Consider the following 16,935-nt stretch of genomic DNA (forward strand, 5'->3'; position numbering starts at 1 on the left):
GAAAATATATCTTCCTTTACAAGTGAATCATAATAATAAAGAATCATTCGAACGTTCACGACTTGGCAAAGTGTTTTTTATCAGATCAAATTGTTAAAGAAACCTAAATTCGTGAACACATGTTGGTTTTAGAGTTACATCATCGACACCGTTATGACATCACACGAAAACATAAATCTAGACCAACAGAGACTGCAATCTGTAATTTTAAATGAACAAATCAATAGAACTTAAATATCTGACTGGTTCAAATGACAATTTACATGGATTCTTCTCAACGAAAAATCAGTCCGTATAAGAGAACAATCGGAAAGAAGAGAATAACAAAGAGGATGACATTTATAATTTTTTCAGGAGGTGCCATTGTTATTTGAAGGAAGGCGTTCGTTCGAGGAAAACAAAAGACGTCATTTGCTTTAATAAAAGATGACATCATCATTTTAAAGGAAACTAAATCTTGTCCGCTAGATTGCATAATTAAAACAAGCTTGACCATTAGATACAATTTTTTTTTTCTATAAAAAAGTGATGACTTCAACAGTTACAAAAAACAGTTTGCTATTATATAGACGTTCTGTCTATGTGTGAAAGAGTGGTATGTGATATATACTGAAAAATAAGATATTTTGTTTAATAGATAGGAGGGAAGTGAAACAACATATTATTTTGCTCTAAATAGTAAAGAAGAAAGGGAATGAATGAGAACTAATAATGGCAGAGAGATGGGCATGTGAGGGTGAGTGGCATGGCATGACAGAAGGTGTGTGTGAGCTTGTGACAGTCTTTTTGGACCTCTTTCTTAGTTTAAGATTAGATCTGACTTTTCTTTAATATTCAGAGACAGTGTGGCAAACTCGTCTGTGATGTCCCCAAGATATTGATTGATTGGACAGAGACATAGAACATTTGCTAATTCCACATGGGGGTTTGTCTTTACACATTCCTCCATTAATCTCTTGTTGTAATCGACCAACAAGATTTCGCAACTTGATTTTTATTAATCCTTAAAACATATTTTACAAATAGAGAAGTCAGTGAAATATCATCTCTAAAATAACCAAGAAAGAGTTACATTAAAATAAGAACAAGCTTGGAACACATCTCCAAGTACCTTCCTTCCTTATAGAATCTTTATTCTTCCTGATTTACAAACAAACAAATCTTATGCATCTATAAAATATTATATTGTTATATTAATCAATCACACCAAAAGCCACGAATCTTGCAGAATATTTGTTAAATTAATTAACTGTAGATAGAAGCTGCATCTCTGTAGGTTCTTCTTGGGATAGAAGCATGAACGTTACTAGTTACCATGCTGCTCTTGTTGTTGTTGTTGTGAGTGGTGAGGGTTCTTCTCAAGTTGTCATGATTCTGCTGATACTGTTGTCTGTTTTGATGAAGAGAGTGTTGTTGCTTGGCGTTGAAGGAATTAACCCTGCCTTGCTTCGGATGATGAGGTCTTCTTCTGGTCTGAGAAGATTTAGGAATGAAAACACCAGTCCCTTTGCTCTGTTCTTGATGGTACATATATGGAGCCGTTTGGTAACTTCCTCTGAACATACTCTGTTTACACAAAAATTTCAAGAAACACATGCTTAGAGAGAGGTATCTTTAGAGAGAGAGAGAGAGAAAGAGAGGCTAAATGTGTGTGGACACAGGAACAAACCTGGAACGCGAGAGGGGAGGAGGAAGAGAGTGAAACAGGGTTGAGCTGTTCATCTTCATCCATGATGAGAAGAGAGATCTGTTTGCTTATGTCTGCAAAGAAGACATCGTCATCAAGCTCTAACTCCATAGCTTTCTTGAGACTTGGTTGTTCTGCACAAACAAGTCTTGTGTGTGTGTTTTTGTTATCTTTGCTTCAAGTGGAGTTCGAGGGAACGTTGAAGGAGTCAAATAAATAGGCCAGCCCTTAGAGAGAGGAAGAGAGAGAGAGGAGCATGTGGGTGGGAGAGTGGGGCCATTAGAAAAAAAGAAAGAGATTTTGAACAATGTAAATCTAATCTGGCCAAGTCCCTACAATACATAGCATGAAGGACACAAGTAGGTTGTGCATTGATGTTATCCAGTTGTTAAAATGTTTTAAAGAAAGAAATCAAAGTTCACAAACAACCCATATCCACTGTTTTTATTACAATATCATATACTTACCCAAATTTTTTTATAGCTTTACTAAATTACTACCAATATAACTAAACTGAACCAACAAATGTTCAGATACCCTTATTGGGAAAAAGGGGAAAAAATCTTTGCTAGAACCATAATGAAGTATTTGTTATGTATCCTAAAACAGCCACATCTGAAGACAGTTTGTGGTGAGCAATTGAGGAAATGGACACTACACAATTTGGATTTTGGAGAGAGAGAGAGAAACAAATTCATTGATATGATATGGTTTGAGGATAGTGTTCGAGTGAAGTAGGGTCACACACCTATCATATTTGATGATAGTTCATATAAACCATTTCCCAAGCAAAGCTTGATGGTATAGGTACACAATTATCTATTTTATAATCACTTTCCAAGTAAAAGAACACACAAGGAGTTCATATCACTTGGGTTTTTTTTATTGTTAAGATAATGATTTTAATTCATTTTGGGGGTCTTTGATTAGTGATTTGCATGCTCAAATCTTGACCTTTCACTGGTGATAATGAACAAACAAGTTATAGAACTTACCTTATCTCTTCGACCCATACTATAGGTTTCAAAAGGCTAGTTTAAAAGTCTCCAAGATCATATGAAGGGAAAGGTGCAAAGTGTAAGCAAGTATAGCCACAAACGGAAGAAGAGAAAAAAGGAAATACTAAAACAGATAAGTTTTCTAAAAATGTAAAAAGGCAAGTTGTATAATAAATAAATTCTTTAAATTTGTTTATTTAAAAATATAAGAGTTGTTTTATATAAAAATTCTGAAAAGAAAATATCTTAGTGTTATATGAAAAACTGACTTTGAATTTGATAGTTAGGGGAACTTAGAACTTCAGAACATATGAACTAAAGCATAAGATCAGAGCTTGTTTCAGGCTCTATGTTATTTCGTGTCACAGATACACACACATCTTGGAGGTTAAGAATAATCATATAAACCCATCTGTTTCAGGCTCTTAGGATTTGCTGTCACAGCTATTAACTACGGAACCAAAAAAAAAAGAACGACCAATAATGAAAACGGAACAAATGTCAAGCTTCCCAATTATCTTAATGGATCTTGCTGCGATCAAAGGGGTGTTTTTCTCTTAGAGTTCACTCTCAAAATGGCTGTATCCATGTCTGCAACACCATCAACTTCTTTGAAAACAACCCTTAGCTTCGTTAAGCTCGACTGTTTCTCTTCGTTCTTGAGGGCTGTGCCAAACACATGAACAGTGTCCTTCTCGACTCTTCCCATGAGATCATAGAGCGGCTTGCTTAGGTTTGGTCTGTGCATTTCTTCTAGAACAGGAGGCGCCTGCATGTAGAGGCTGTCTTTGCCGTGTTTGACACTTGCATTCGACAATAGAAGCTTGGGATGCTCTTCAAGCATGTCAATGAACTAGGAGAAACACACAACATAAGACGCGGAAAGAGAGGAACTTTAGCACGAATAACTCATCTAGGTAAAGGGTAGTATACAGCTTGGTAACAGTGAGAAGACTAACTAAGAACAATAAGATCCAAGCATCGATACAGGGATGAAATTAAATGCATCAATCGAAATGGCACTAGAGAAGAGGATAAGTGAGCATAACTAACGCAATCAATAGCTAACAAAATAAGGATCATGGAGGTATTAAATGGAGAGAACGAGACAAACAGGGCGAGAGGAAGGACCTTTTGCAAAGTAATTGAGGTGTCCAGCTCAATCAGAATACCCGGACCACATACAAGACACTCCTTGTCTCTCTCAAATTCAGTCACTTTAGTGTGGAGACCCTCTCCACCATTATACCTTAGGAAAATGAAAACCAACCAAATTGTTTCAGGATAACACTGAAGAACTCTTTGCAAATATGTTATATCTAAGTAAAGAAACAGTAGTCTGAACACTAGCAAATAAGAAGCAAGCAAAACCATACGTAAGATAATTTGCAAGTGTTTTGCTACATCCAGATACAATCTTCAAGGTTTCAAGTGCACAAGCTGCGGATATAATCGCGTTGGTGGATGCAATCGCCGGTATGATGTTTTTAACCACACCCTATATGCAAAAAAAAAAAAAAACAAGGGTTCTCTCATTATAGTTCCTTAATGAATATAAATTGACGGGTCACACTTGCTTCAACAGATTACTGGAATTTTTTTAGAAATTGACAGAAACGTGCGAAACATACTTGTGTGAGAGAGTATGTGACACCAGGAATTCCAAAAAGCTCGGCTCTCTTGATAGCCTGCGAAGATAATGCAAAATATGATATAAACCAAATTTAAAACGCAAAGCATAAGAGAGCAAAAGAAAGACTTACCTCATCATAGACCCACTTCATATGTTCCGGCTCATCAGGATCAAATGATTTTCCACCATGAACCTTCAAAAAGGATAAACTATTACTATAGTCACCGCAACAAATATATATATATATATATATATGTATACCCTTGGAAAGAGCCTCTTTCATAAAGAATCTATTCACATCACATACCTCATGCCACTTAATGAGATGAGCATACTCAATGCAATGAGCTGCATTCCTAGGGGTTTCTGCGAGAGTGCACAAAGGAAACTTCACTTGAGGTGGGAAAAGCCAAATCGTGCACTCAAAGCAGGGTGTAACACCAGGGACGATAACTCTAGCATGACCCTTGAAACCTTCGGTTCCTCCATCAACCATCGGCTTAATTGTTTCACTCCTCGGGTTATCATCCTCATCATACTCTATACTCCACACAAAACAAATGATTAGAGAGGGAAAAAAAAAACACAAAGGCAGAGAGAAGTTAAAACAATTTCCATACCAAGAAAGCCACAAGCTACACCATTGATGTATCTCCGAGCTTCGATGGAGTCAAGACCAAGAGCAATGATATTAAAATCGTTATAAAAGTCAAGCTCTTTGTCTTCTATACGCGAAAAATGAGGCTTAATCTCCACCCCACTCACTCTCTCCATCACACGCTTTGCTGCTACCTCTGCCTTAGGCTTTCCTACATCCTCAAGTCTAATTACAAAGACACACAAACCAAACAAAATCAATCAATCATATATGAAACAATCAAATCAATACAGATTAAACCATAGATTAAACGAATGAGAGGAAGAAGAAGACATCACCTGAAGAGGAACTGGCGATTGAGATTGGTGACCTCGATTCGATCCATGTCAATCACATCCAAATTACGAAAACCGGAAAGAGCCAAGTCCTTGAGGAGCTCACAACCCAATCCACCCGCACCAACCACCAAGACTCTCACATATTCTCGTATATCGTCTCTCAGCTGTACAATGAAAATTCATCTCATCAAAACCATAAAACGATACAGAAAATTTTCATAGAGAAGCAAATCATAATCGAAGCAACGATAGATAGATGGAAGATGAGTGATTAAGGTTTTCTGTTTTTTACATCGGTTCCGGGGAAGAAGCCGGGGCCGACGAGATTTCCAGATCTGAGAAGAAGCTTGTCGAGGTCTCTCGACTTACTCTGAGGAGCATCCATTAAAACCATACGAGAGAGTGTGTCGATTCAGAGAAACTGATGATGACGGAGGAGAGCTCCAACAATCCAAGGAGGCGATACACACTGCCACAGAGAGTTTCGAAACCTCTCTCTTGCGACATGACCCTTATACTATGGGCCTGGGCCCAAAACTATATTATATATTAGGGAAAATGTTAATTTGGCCTTTTCAACCTTTTGTCTATATTCGGAAAAATTGTTAATTAATTTATGTTAATTTGGCTTTTTCCTCTTGCTAAGTTTTGGTGGATCTTTTTACTATTTATAAAAGTTTGGAATATTTAAGCAAATCACATCATGTTGTCTTGATGATATTGTCCAAAGATTCGATTAAAATATGGGATTTAATCAAAAAATAGTTAATCAATCTTGTATATGCTGTGTTGGATTCATATGAATAACTTAACTCTTTCTATTTCTGTTCAGTAGGTAATGTTACTTTTGTATTATGAATTTATATGAATAATCTGATGAAGTAACTCAAATCTTTTGAAGGTAATGAGAAGTATCTTTACAACCAAGGATGCTTTTAACCTATTCAGTAACTACATATATCCCCCACCCAATTAACCTAATCACCCAATCAAAAGCCTTAAGGTCAGGCTCTGAACAACAAGATGCTATGTAAAGGTGTCTGAATCGCCACTGTTTGATCTTGAATAGCCTTCACGCTTAAGAAACAACGCAAAGAGAATCTCGTTCCACGCATCAGGAACACCAGGGAGACACCAATGGCTACAGTCTTGTCTGTGTACCGGTGCAGGACTAGCCGAACCCAAGTAGTACAGTGACGGGTGGCCATCGTTTCTTTGAGCAGCCATGGCAGTTATGTTCAGCAGTTTCAGCTTAGCCGCCGCCTGTGATGATGTGTTCGAGTGGTAAAGAGGTGACAAGACGTCTCCAAGGAGCTTCAGATGTTCCCAAGTCTCTGGTGGAACTAGAGAGGCTCCAAAATCAGGCAGCGTCTCCATATGACACGTTCCTCCGCTTCTCCAATCTCCTCCCCTGAAATGCACTGGAGCAAATGTGCGGAAGAAGACTTGCGTTTTGCTTGAATCAACCTCTTCTTGTATCCACTTCACAACGGTCTTCATAGCTCTTCGATAAGCATGCTCTATCTTCATCTTCATCCTCACTTTCGCTCCTTCTTGAAAGTAACAACCTCTGCAAAAATAACAATCGATCAGGGAACCAAACACAAACCGATTGGTACAAAAGATTGTTAAAGAAAGAAGCTAAACCCGCGGATAGTTTTCTCATAGTTCCACCAATGCCCAGTGTTAAACACCAACACATCCGCGTCTCTCCACTTGTCGGCATACCAATCCATCGTCTCCAGCTTAAGAGTCGTCTTCACCTTCTCTGGATAGCCTTTAGGAGGACGGCTCTGGAGAACCAGAAACGGTGCTCTGTAGTACTCAACAGTGCAGTTGTAGTCATGAAACTTGAAGACAAAGAAGCCCATGTGCTTAGTTATAGTCCTATTGTTCACTTCGTAAACCGAACCCTTGTTCTCAACTCCAGAAGAGAGCATACAAAGAAGAGACTCCCACTGGTTCCTCCCAATCGAGTCTCCAACGAAGACTAGCCTCTTGTTCCTTAGTTTTTCCAGCATCAACTTCGCATCAAATCTGAAACTCAAAGCAAACTCTTACTTTACTAAACTAATCAAAACGCAGGAGAAACGGTAACAAAACGCAGGAGAAACATTTACCTAGGCAAATCACAGTGAGTAGGTTGCCATCTCCACTTGGTGTAGAACACATCGAGTCTCCCGAACTCAGTGCATCTGAATCCTTCGTCAAGAAAGGAGCAATCTTTGGACTGATACAAGGGATACGCTTCGTCCCAGACCCATCTCCCATGAAACACATCACAGGCGTTCCCACTCTCATCAAGAAACTCAGCTCTGTTTCCGTTATTGGTGTTGGTGTTGGTATCTCCAGAGCCAACATCGAGCTCCTTGAGCCAGAGGAATCTACCGGACTGATTCGAAAAGTCGCGGCTTTTGGTTTGAGCCACGCTTGTGTAGTCGAGGTAGAAGAAGCTGAAGACTAAACACAAACCCACCAAGAAGAAACCCAAGACTCCCAGCGAGGGCTCGAAGACGAGTCGTAAGCGCTTGAATCTCTTGATTGCTTCGGGGATTGGTGTGGCTTCGTCGTCTTCGAGAGATGGGTTCTTCGACATCTGTGTATTAATGAGGATACAGCTGCTGAAAGTAGAAGACTTTACTCTTCTTCTTGCGGCTCTTTAATGAGAAACAAGAATGGCCAGAGAAGCTGGAGAGGCAGCGTTGCTTGAGGAGATTTTAGATTCAAAGCTATGTTAAAACTGTTTCGGCTCGCTTTCAAAATCTAAGCAAGTGATGTAAAACAATAAAGAACACTCTCTTAACTTTTTCTTGACCGTCTCGTTTCTCAAAAAGGGAGAAAGAGAGAGAGGCTTGGAGAGAAGTATGTATGAATCGTGGTGGGTCCCGTAGATCCAAAAGATGGCGCACGCGCGATCATGGCGCGTAATACAAGTGGTCAGAGAGAGGTGGGGTCGAAAACGGCGTCGCTTTACGGTGCGCATAAGAAACGGTTAAGTCGTTTGGCTGGTTGTAGTATTGGTCTTAACGCGATTAGTCTTCGTTTACCTTTTTCATTAACCGAAAATAGCGTTATGGTCATAATGGTTCGAAAATAATCAAATATCAAAAGGTTCTTAGCAATAAAGTTAAAAAGTTGGTTTGGTAGATTCAATAAAAATGAACGTGGAAATAAGATGGAATCTTCTACTGATTAAAGAAAAGTAAATTAATTTTAGGAAGCTCGGAGCCGTCCATGGCGGAGATTAGCATGAACACATCACATGTCATGTTTGTCTAGGGACAAGATTCAATGAGTCAGAGAGTGAGAACCGAGAAGCGCTTGCGTACCGGCCAAGATCAGATTACCCTTTATTTAGTCGTCTTACTATGAGATCTCAAGATCACTAAAATGGCTTTTGTTTAACTGATGAATTCAAGGTAATAATAAATGTTTTTTTATAATGATTTGGTCGAACCATGAAACGTAGAAAGAGTGTAAGAGATGATGGATCTCAAGGTAATTCCATTTACACTTGTTGCTTTCTCTTGTGTTGACCTTTGCGATCTGCAGACGCTTTTCTCGTCGTAAAAGCAGATCTTTGTAGAGACCAAGAAGAACTATAATAGGAATGGACTATATAAGGGCTGGGTTTATATCTTCCAGGTAGGCATGTCCAATATGATAAAACCGAACTGAACCGAAATAGACAATATAGTGTGGTTTTGGTATATACCATATAAACCGAATGGATATGATTTTATAAAAATCGTAGGATTTGGATATGGTTTGGTTGATAACCGATTAAACCGATCAAAAGTAGAAACATGTAAATATGTACATATTTTATAACATCATATGAAAATCTATTTGTTATATAAGTTATTTTTTTGTTAATAATTATTACCATATTTTTTATAGTAATAAAGAATCCTAATTTGAAAAACACTTAAAATATAATTAAATAACAATTCATCGGCAACTGAGACTTATAAATTTGCTTAATTATTTTTCCTGTCTTCTTCTTTTAATTATTTTGCTTTCTTTTAGCATTGATTAAATTGAAGTGAAGGTTATAAATTTGATGGATACTAACTAGGAAAAAAATTTCACAACTTTTTTTTATTTATAAACGAACAGAGTTTCACTCGAAGAAGCATGATTTTGATAATTAAATACGGAAGAGTGGAAAAACTTTTCTTTCATACTTCTCTTTTGTTTTATATTTTTTTTTCAAAATTTCGAGCTTTGATTTTAATTCTAGATTTGATTATTTTATCTGAAGGTATAAGCGTTTTTATTTTTTTATTTTTTTATTTGAAAATATAATATTTTTTTAATAAATGATTGCAATGACAATATGGCTCTAAAAGTTATATAATATGATCTCAAACTAAATAATTATGTTTTGGTATAAAACCGAATAAACCGAGAAACCGACGGTATATAAACTGAACCGAACCGAAGTAAATATGGATTTAGAATGGTAGTTATATTTTACTAACCGAAATACCAAAAAAAACGAAAAAATAGAACCGAAACCGAACTGATATCCGGATTGAACACCCCTACTTCCGGCAGGGCTGGGCTCAAAAACCCTTTTTAACATCCCAACAAGGAGCAAACCATGCACAAAGTTTGGAACTCAACTACAATTCTATTCTTTGAGTTTAATAAGTTCGAAAATGATTTAGACAATCGATCATAACTGAGATAAAAAAAAAAAGACAAATGGTGGATAGTCACAGATTGATCTTAACGTTGTTCCTAGCAAGTTCACAAGAAACTGATATGATCTACCTTTTCTTCTCCCACCCCTCCATATTGTTATTGTCCCACCTCGCCTCCTATTGTTCATCTACAAGACCAATGAATTGAATACTCAAAGTTCTTAAGGGTTTGGTTTGCAAACCGATTAGAGTAGCTTAGGACCCTTAGGTAGCAGTTTTCTTAATAAGAATCACTATTCAAACAGAGTCACATTTTTTTTTAAAGATTTTTTTTTGAATCTGAATAAATTTAACATCAATTCAAAAAAAAAAAGTTCCCTAAGAGCTTCTAACAGAGCATAAATTCTATTCATCAAGAAGCAATGATTAAGAACATATATGGAAAGTTGGAAACAAACTGAAGAAGAAATTATTCTCTGAAAGCGAGATGAAATATCTGAACTTTCATTGGAATCCGAGCAAAGACACTCAACTAGAACCCTCACGTAACCATCAATCATGCACGGAATAACTCTATCTCCGGTTACAGAGAAACAAACCAAACAGTCGATAAATGGATGGAAAGATTTGAATTGCCTTGTGATTGGTCCTGGTTTGTGAAGGGATCCGTTTCTCCTGGTGTTCATTCCTCTGCTTCTGCCTCATTACATTATGTATTTTAACGTGTCAATGCTTTGGTCCAGAAATGTGTGAGTAAATCATATGCTTCTTGCCAAAAAGTTCAATGTTCCTTTTGTGGTAGATGGGGTAAGCAGTGACATATAGTGTAAAGATTGGATCGATCGGCTCGGTTCTTCTCCCAAACCATTTGATTGTTTTGTCTCTTCATTGTTCTATTTTAAAACGCTGCAGGACGGACTGATTCTTGTGACAACTTCCATTGATCTTGTCAACAGGTATCCACTTGCTGTCTTAACCCCAAATGTAGACGAGAGTATATATAAGCGTCCGGTTCAGAAAGTGCTGAATTGTGAAGTAGATGAACAGAATGCTTGGCCTTTGTGTCAAACAGTCAATATCATTAGGTTGATCCGGTTTATTCTCTCTGGGAGTGGGAGGTGAGTTATTCTTTGATCCAGTATCATTAGGTTGATCGGGTTAAATGTCTAAACTTTTGTAGCCGCTACATTACATGTATTTGGTTTCATCTAGTGTGGCAGTGTTTCTTGTCATGGGCGAAACAGCTTAAACCAGGTCCTGTAAGGTTAGATATCTCCTGCTCTGCGACAACGTTTTCTCAATCATTTTCTAGCTCAGTCCATTTTAACACTCTCTGAAAATTTCAGTTCCTTTGAGAATCCAGCCATCATGGGAATCATATGGCTTTTACAAAACATAAGATATTAACTCTCACTAGCAACATTATCGAATGTTTAGGGGAGAGGTATGGATTTCTTTCTTACTGAAGCTTCTGCAGAAACTACAATTTTTTTTCTTTATTAATATCATCGCTTTTTTTCTACAGTTTGGAGGATATCTGCCCTGCATCTTAATCTGAGGAACACATGAAATGGACTTGTTTTGCCTTCTACTACATCTTATTCTCTATGAGAAACTTCAAAGTTGTTCATGTTTTTATTCTGTTGTGTCTTTTTCTTCAGTACTGTTATAAATAAAACCTGAAGGTTGTGATTACCAAATAAAGACTACTACTCAATACTCAGGACACATTATCTGCAATCTCAATATGACTTCTTAGAGGTTTGCGTTTAAGACTGTAGACAGATTGAGAATTGCAAGACTTACTGAAGAAACACAAGATCTGAACATGAGATTAAAAAAAGGATCAAGAGAAGGTAGATTTTGAGTTTTGAGAAGAGACAGACGCAGACTGTACAAAAGAGAGAACACACTACACGCATCATAACCAACCATTCATAATATTTATAAATAAAAAAACTCATAGAACAGCTTCTTGTTTTCTCTACATCATTATTTTGTTTGCTGTTGGAGTTTAGATATTAAGAGAGATGGATCTTGATTTTAATCAATCTCCATGTGCAAGAACTGCTGCTCCTTCCACCTGTTTCAAACACCATTGTTTGTGTTATGAGCCTTTTTAAATAATGTTGCTGACAAAAATAAAATAAAAATAGATATAAATGATTTGTTCATGAAGAATCAATCAAATCACCTTGAAGGTGGCTCCCCAAATTTCTTCCTCTCTAGCAGGAATGGCAGTGATCTTGTTCTTAGGGTTCTCAAAGCTCCTAAGCCCACCCAAGGCAGTCGAGTAAAAACAGCCTGCAACACAACCATTCAGACTGCCTGTAATATCCCAGAAGTCTTGAACGTGGGAGTGAAACAAAGAACATGAAGAAACAAACCTTGAGGGAAAGAAGCAAGAGATTTGCCACAAGCACCTTTTAGCAACTCAATATCATCAGCAAATGCCACATACCCATCAGCTGTTATCCCCCAGTACAATGGTACCTTACCTTCTTGGTCCTGCAGCAAATTTAAACCAATTTTTTTACCGCCTAATTCAATCAAACCTCACCGTAAAAAAAAGGGTGTTAAGAAGAGCTTACAGAGGCTACAAACAGAGTGGAGGTTGATTTATCAAAGACCACAAAGGCAAAATCGCCACTTAGGTGTGACACGACGTGGTTGGCTGGGTAAGGAGCTCTGTCACGGAGAGTCTTGTAAGCCTCAATGACCAAGAGAACCTCGTTTGCATTCTTTGCAAGCCCATATTGTTGTTTAAGGCTTCCTAAGTTGACAAGTGAGCCTTGGAACAAGCAGAATATCTCATCCTTAGCCCCAAATGACCTGCATCAATTACACACAAATACATATTTAACTCATCCGAAGGAAGTTATTGCAATTGATAATGAGAATAGTCAAACAGGTGAGTCAGCATCGGAACTTTAAATAGACATACAATTATGAATGTATTGGTATGGGCAGGGCTAAGAGCTAAGAGCTAAGAGCTAAAGGAAGAAAGTGAGGCATCATAATTCGTAAGGCTATCTATATTAATGCGTGTGGGGTTCAATTGTAGCCTGATAGGGTTTGGTGGACCAGCAAAGCTGCCTCTGTAGATTTGCCATATCCAAAACACATTGTCCCTATAATTTACTTGTGGATGGATTTTGAGATAGAATAATTTGTTTACCACATGGTCATATCATTGAGAAATCTGATTCATGGATAGTAAATAGTAACTGTACCATATCATTGGTATTGTAAGAAGAAGAAAATAAAATTATATAATTATTATGATAGTATGATGATCCATCAATTATGATCTCACGTCCATGTAGACGTCTTTGTCTATGAACACGGACCAAGTTTTGTCTACTTTCAGTTTTATGGCTGATGTGTAATGACTTATTTTCTACCACAATCTAGAACTTCTTCCCTATGTTCTTAACTTTTATTTTATCTGTGCTATTTATTTATGTTTCCAGTTAGCAATCGGAGTCTCGGTGACATGAACAATTCAGATGAGTCATGAGAGACTGGTCAATCATCTTTGACGAGCAACACAACTGCTGAGACGTGTCCTTGCGCGCCACAGTCACCGACAAAGTCGACTATTAGATTTTTAAACTTAAGGTATCTAATTTTTTGGATCTTTCAATCTATATTTTTGTTGGTTATGATTCTTATGAATATAACATGTAAATATGTAACACTTGATATATACATCTGTAATGAATAAATTATCTGATAAACAAACAAAAAACACATGGATACATATACAAGATTTTAAAGTATCCTTTTTAACCATTGGGATCTTTCCTTGGATAAGTATTAAAGAAATTTTTTAACAAAAAAAAGTATTAAAGATATTTTAAATTGTATTTTTCGCATATGAATCCATCCACAGTCCACACAGTTAGGATCGATGTATTCTATAAAAGATTAAAAGTTACACCTATGATGATGTAGGAAATAAAATCTTTTTTTAAAGTAAAATCTGGACTTACTCTTTGGGTCCACACACCACACCACAAACACATCATCCTAAGTTTAGTGGAGTGATTATGTAAATCGGAATCTAGAATTATAAAATACTGTATTATCTAAATGATTAAGATAATTAATGATATTCACTAATTTCTTATCTTCTCTGTAATTTCAGATAAGAAAACCGGTGTCTAATTGGTTGTTACATGCAATTGGACCATGGGTCGTTAATTTTTGTTATGTACAATATTAATTTAATCATCAACGATATGAGAAGCTGGACGATGATTTCACCACCGTCACAAGGTAAAAACTTTGGAAACATAGTCGGCTGATTTCAACGAGAAATGAAAACGAACAAATAACGGGCGACTCACCTTGGCCGGAGAGGACTCTCTTTGTGGTGGCTGTACGCAAGCTGCACGTAGTCGCCGACCTGTACGGACACGGCAGAGGGATTTTTCTCTACGAACTTGTTGACTAGGACCGATCCGGTTGTCTTCGGAGACGGAGTTCGGTTCCCGGCAGCCACCAGCTCTTCCGGCAATGATACTATAGCTCCGCTGAAAATTCCCAACATTTTCTCTCTCTTCCGACGATACCGACTAAAACCCGAAAAAACTAGTTTTGTGGAAAATTAAACTGTTGAGTTCTCTTGCTGCTAAAGATGTATGGGACATGGAGGTTGTGACAAAAGAGATCAATGGTGTTTAATTATATAGGAGGAAGACGAAGGATATCGTGGGTATTTTCGTCATTTTAGCTTCTCCTGAATCTTCTATTAATTACACGGAAATTAACGTCCTGACGTGTTTACATGTGGCAGTGAACTAATACGTGGGGTCCATGCGGGAGGGATGGAATCATTCTCGAGCGTTAGATTCTAGTTTTATGGGACCTGTGTCATTTGTGGTCTCTTGTCTTATCCAATCTCCTTTCTCAAAGACCTAATTATTGAAAATTTACTCCAATAAAATAGCTTTTTATTTATAAATTGTAAAATACTGGTGAATTTAAATTTTACTGGTGAATTCTTAACTTTTCATTTATAAATTGTAAAATACTGGTGAATTTAAATTTTACTTATTTGAAATTTATTTTTTTGTTTCCATTTTTAAGCTAACAACATATACTTTGCGTAAAACAAGAGAAGGGATAACAACATCCACTTTGATGAATAAACACAGTTCTTACTTCTTACACGTTACAACCCTTTTCTACCTTTTTCTTCGCCATATTTTTCATACATTTAATATAAGAAAACCAGCAAAAACTCGTAAGTGAAATTAAATACGTAACTGGTGAAATGTAACAAGCACAAAACATATAAGTAATTATTTTGGGAGAAAATTTGGCTATTTAAACCAAATTTAATATTGACAATGAAAATTACGAACAACTAAATAAGATAACTAATTTTCGGGGAAAATTAAAACTGTCAATTAATTAAGCGATGTATCACCATATTTTCCTAGTTTTTCAAGGTCATTTACTAAGTTGATTCTATTGAAACTAAACCAATCACCATATAAATTTTAAATTGGTGTTAGTGTGTTTCAGCTTTCAAAACCATTATAAAAATGAAGCATTTATAAATTGAACAACTACAAGATCCAGACTATACCTGTCTCACTCTACTGTAAAAAAAAAAAATAGAGTGAGACGTAAGAATAATTATTTATATAATAAAAGTTCTTAATTTTCAAGATAGAATCATTATAATTTCATCAAAGATTCAAAACCTTGTTCTACATAATTCTCAACAATTTGGAGCTTTGTAATATTAATTTAAAACTTTCATACGTATCCTAAACAGCGGCTGTAGTTTCAGTTTCAACTTTTTTTATAAAAACAAAAACCCAACTTAATTAAAATATCATTAAAACAGAATATGTGTTGACAGTGGAAAAAAAAAAACACTACATTATAATAGGGCAGTTGCATCACTCATGATGCGACACATCATCGATATATGAATCTCACTTTCAAAAAGTGTGAAAAAGGTGTCAAGTCTGTGACTTGAACCCGGGTTATTGAGATCTAAACAACAACATTTATACCACTGAGCTAAAAAATTCTTTGTACATTAATGACTGAAACAAATATATATTTATGAAGTTTGGAAACCTTTGCTTCTTCGGTTTTCTATGTGGGACTCACATTTATTTATTTTATCTAATGATTTAATAAATACACTTTATAACTCACGTCTTGAAATGAGATTCGTTAAAAAAAAGCCCTATAAACCTCTTTGGTCTGTAAGCGTTCTCTTCAATGGAAGTTTAGGGCTTTCAATTTTTAATCATCGGTTCATGACTCATCTAAGAAACACAGATTGGCTCTTTGAGATTCATGAATCAGTTTTTCTTCTTTAGTCTCTACATCTCACCATCTTTAATAAATTCATCATCAGTTATTTTATTTTGCCTGATAAATCATGATTGTGTGGTCTTAATTTTCTTTGGTCATCCTTAGCTTGCACCCTTTGATCTAACAAAGAAGAAGAAGAAGACATTCAGGATGCCATCAAGGACTCAGCTGAGTCACACGGGAGATATACTATCTGTTGCCTAATTGTTCAAGAAGAGTTTATGTGCTGTGTAACATATTTGTTTCTTTTCATCAGTTGTTTTGTTTAATATTTTTTCCTGCAAATAATGATGGCTTTGACAGTCCATTCACGGGAGCCAAGAAGTAAAAGAAGAAGAAGCGAGTGAGTGTTTGACATTTTCTGTCTTCTTGAGTTTTTTTTCCATTCATTAAACTTGGATTTTGAAGATTATGTGCCTCACATTCTTTTTATTTTGATGGTTGTTAGGTTGAATGAAGATAATTGAATAAAAAAAATGTCGATGCTCCTGAAGATTTGGAGGGTACTTTACATTTCTTTCTCTGATAATTCTAGCGACATAAATTTGAACCTTACAGAGGGTATATTGCAGAGCATCCTAATGATGAGGAAGATGTGAAGGGGATTGATCTGCACCAGCAACGTTACCCGTGGGAGGGAAGTGACATGGATTACTTATACGACGAGGTAAGCATATCATTAGATGG

The 16,935-nt window shown here is 36.5% G+C and overlaps 4 protein-coding genes across 4 annotated transcripts; all 4 read right to left on the bottom strand.

Moving 5' to 3' along the window:
- Positions 1-978: 978 nt before the first annotated feature.
- On the bottom strand, positions 979-1,900 carry LOC106315772. The gene is made up of 2 exons (XM_013753594.1): positions 1,670-1,900; positions 979-1,566 (listed from the first exon to the last, which is right to left on the bottom strand). The coding sequence occupies exons 1-2, from the start codon at positions 1,796-1,798 to the stop codon at positions 1,246-1,248; spliced, it is 450 nt and encodes a 149-aa protein (XP_013609048.1). The 5' UTR covers positions 1,799-1,900; the 3' UTR covers positions 979-1,245.
- A 1,101-nt stretch (positions 1,901-3,001) lies between these two features.
- LOC106312911 (NEDD8-activating enzyme E1 catalytic subunit) lies at positions 3,002-5,750 on the bottom strand. The gene is made up of 9 exons (XM_013750600.1): positions 5,547-5,750; positions 5,255-5,418; positions 4,939-5,141; positions 4,626-4,858; positions 4,449-4,511; positions 4,317-4,373; positions 4,062-4,183; positions 3,817-3,934; positions 3,002-3,538 (listed from the first exon to the last, which is right to left on the bottom strand). The coding sequence occupies exons 1-9, from the start codon at positions 5,646-5,648 to the stop codon at positions 3,224-3,226; spliced, it is 1,377 nt and encodes a 458-aa protein (XP_013606054.1). The 5' UTR covers positions 5,649-5,750; the 3' UTR covers positions 3,002-3,223.
- A 398-nt stretch (positions 5,751-6,148) lies between these two features.
- On the bottom strand, positions 6,149-8,073 carry LOC106313806 (protein trichome birefringence-like 11). The gene is made up of 3 exons (XM_013751719.1): positions 7,375-8,073; positions 6,902-7,291; positions 6,149-6,824 (listed from the first exon to the last, which is right to left on the bottom strand). The coding sequence occupies exons 1-3, from the start codon at positions 7,848-7,850 to the stop codon at positions 6,281-6,283; spliced, it is 1,410 nt and encodes a 469-aa protein (XP_013607173.1). The 5' UTR covers positions 7,851-8,073; the 3' UTR covers positions 6,149-6,280.
- A 3,616-nt stretch (positions 8,074-11,689) lies between these two features.
- LOC106319106 (stem-specific protein TSJT1-like) lies at positions 11,690-14,585 on the bottom strand. The gene is made up of 5 exons (XM_013757341.1): positions 14,256-14,585; positions 12,495-12,735; positions 12,291-12,411; positions 12,098-12,207; positions 11,690-11,986 (listed from the first exon to the last, which is right to left on the bottom strand). Exons 1-5 carry the CDS (start codon positions 14,456-14,458, stop codon positions 11,951-11,953), a joined length of 711 nt encoding a protein of 236 aa, XP_013612795.1. The 5' UTR covers positions 14,459-14,585; the 3' UTR covers positions 11,690-11,950.
- Positions 14,586-16,935: the final 2,350 nt, after the last annotated feature.

Source organism: Brassica oleracea, chromosome C9, assembly GCF_000695525.1.
Source record: "Brassica oleracea var. oleracea cultivar TO1000 chromosome C9, BOL, whole genome shotgun sequence".
NCBI classification, from domain to species: domain Eukaryota; kingdom Viridiplantae; phylum Streptophyta; class Magnoliopsida; order Brassicales; family Brassicaceae; genus Brassica; species Brassica oleracea.

Coding starts and splice junctions, on each gene's coding strand:
- LOC106312911 (XM_013750600.1), bottom strand. CDS start 5,648: ATGGTTTTAATGGATGCTCCTCAGAGTAAGTCGAGAGACCTCGACAAG. Junction 5,419..5,546: donor GCTTCTTCCCCGGAACCGAT/GTAAAAAACAGA, acceptor TTCATTGTACAG/CTGAGAGACGATATACGAGA. Junction 4,184..4,316: donor TCACATACTCTCTCACACAA/GTATGTTTCGCA, acceptor TTTTGCATATAG/GGTGTGGTTAAAAACATCAT.
- LOC106319106 (XM_013757341.1), bottom strand. CDS start 14,458: ATGTTGGGAATTTTCAGCGGAGCTATAGTATCATTGCCGGAAGAGCTG. Junction 12,412..12,494: donor CCACTCTGTTTGTAGCCTCT/GTAAGCTCTTCT, acceptor AATTTGCTGCAG/GACCAAGAAGGTAAGGTACC. Junction 12,208..12,290: donor TCTTGCTTCTTTCCCTCAAG/GTTTGTTTCTTC, acceptor GTTGTGTTGCAG/GCTGTTTTTACTCGACTGCC.
- LOC106313806 (XM_013751719.1), bottom strand. CDS start 7,850: ATGTCGAAGAACCCATCTCTCGAAGACGACGAAGCCACACCAATCCCC. Junction 7,292..7,374: donor ACTCACTGTGATTTGCCTAG/GTAAATGTTTCT, acceptor TTTGAGTTTCAG/ATTTGATGCGAAGTTGATGC. Junction 6,825..6,901: donor TATGAGAAAACTATCCGCGG/GTTTAGCTTCTT, acceptor TTATTTTTGCAG/AGGTTGTTACTTTCAAGAAG.
- LOC106315772 (XM_013753594.1), bottom strand. CDS start 1,798: ATGGAGTTAGAGCTTGATGACGATGTCTTCTTTGCAGACATAAGCAAA. Junction 1,567..1,669: donor CCTCCCCTCTCGCGTTCCAG/GTTTGTTCCTGT, acceptor TTGTGTAAACAG/AGTATGTTCAGAGGAAGTTA.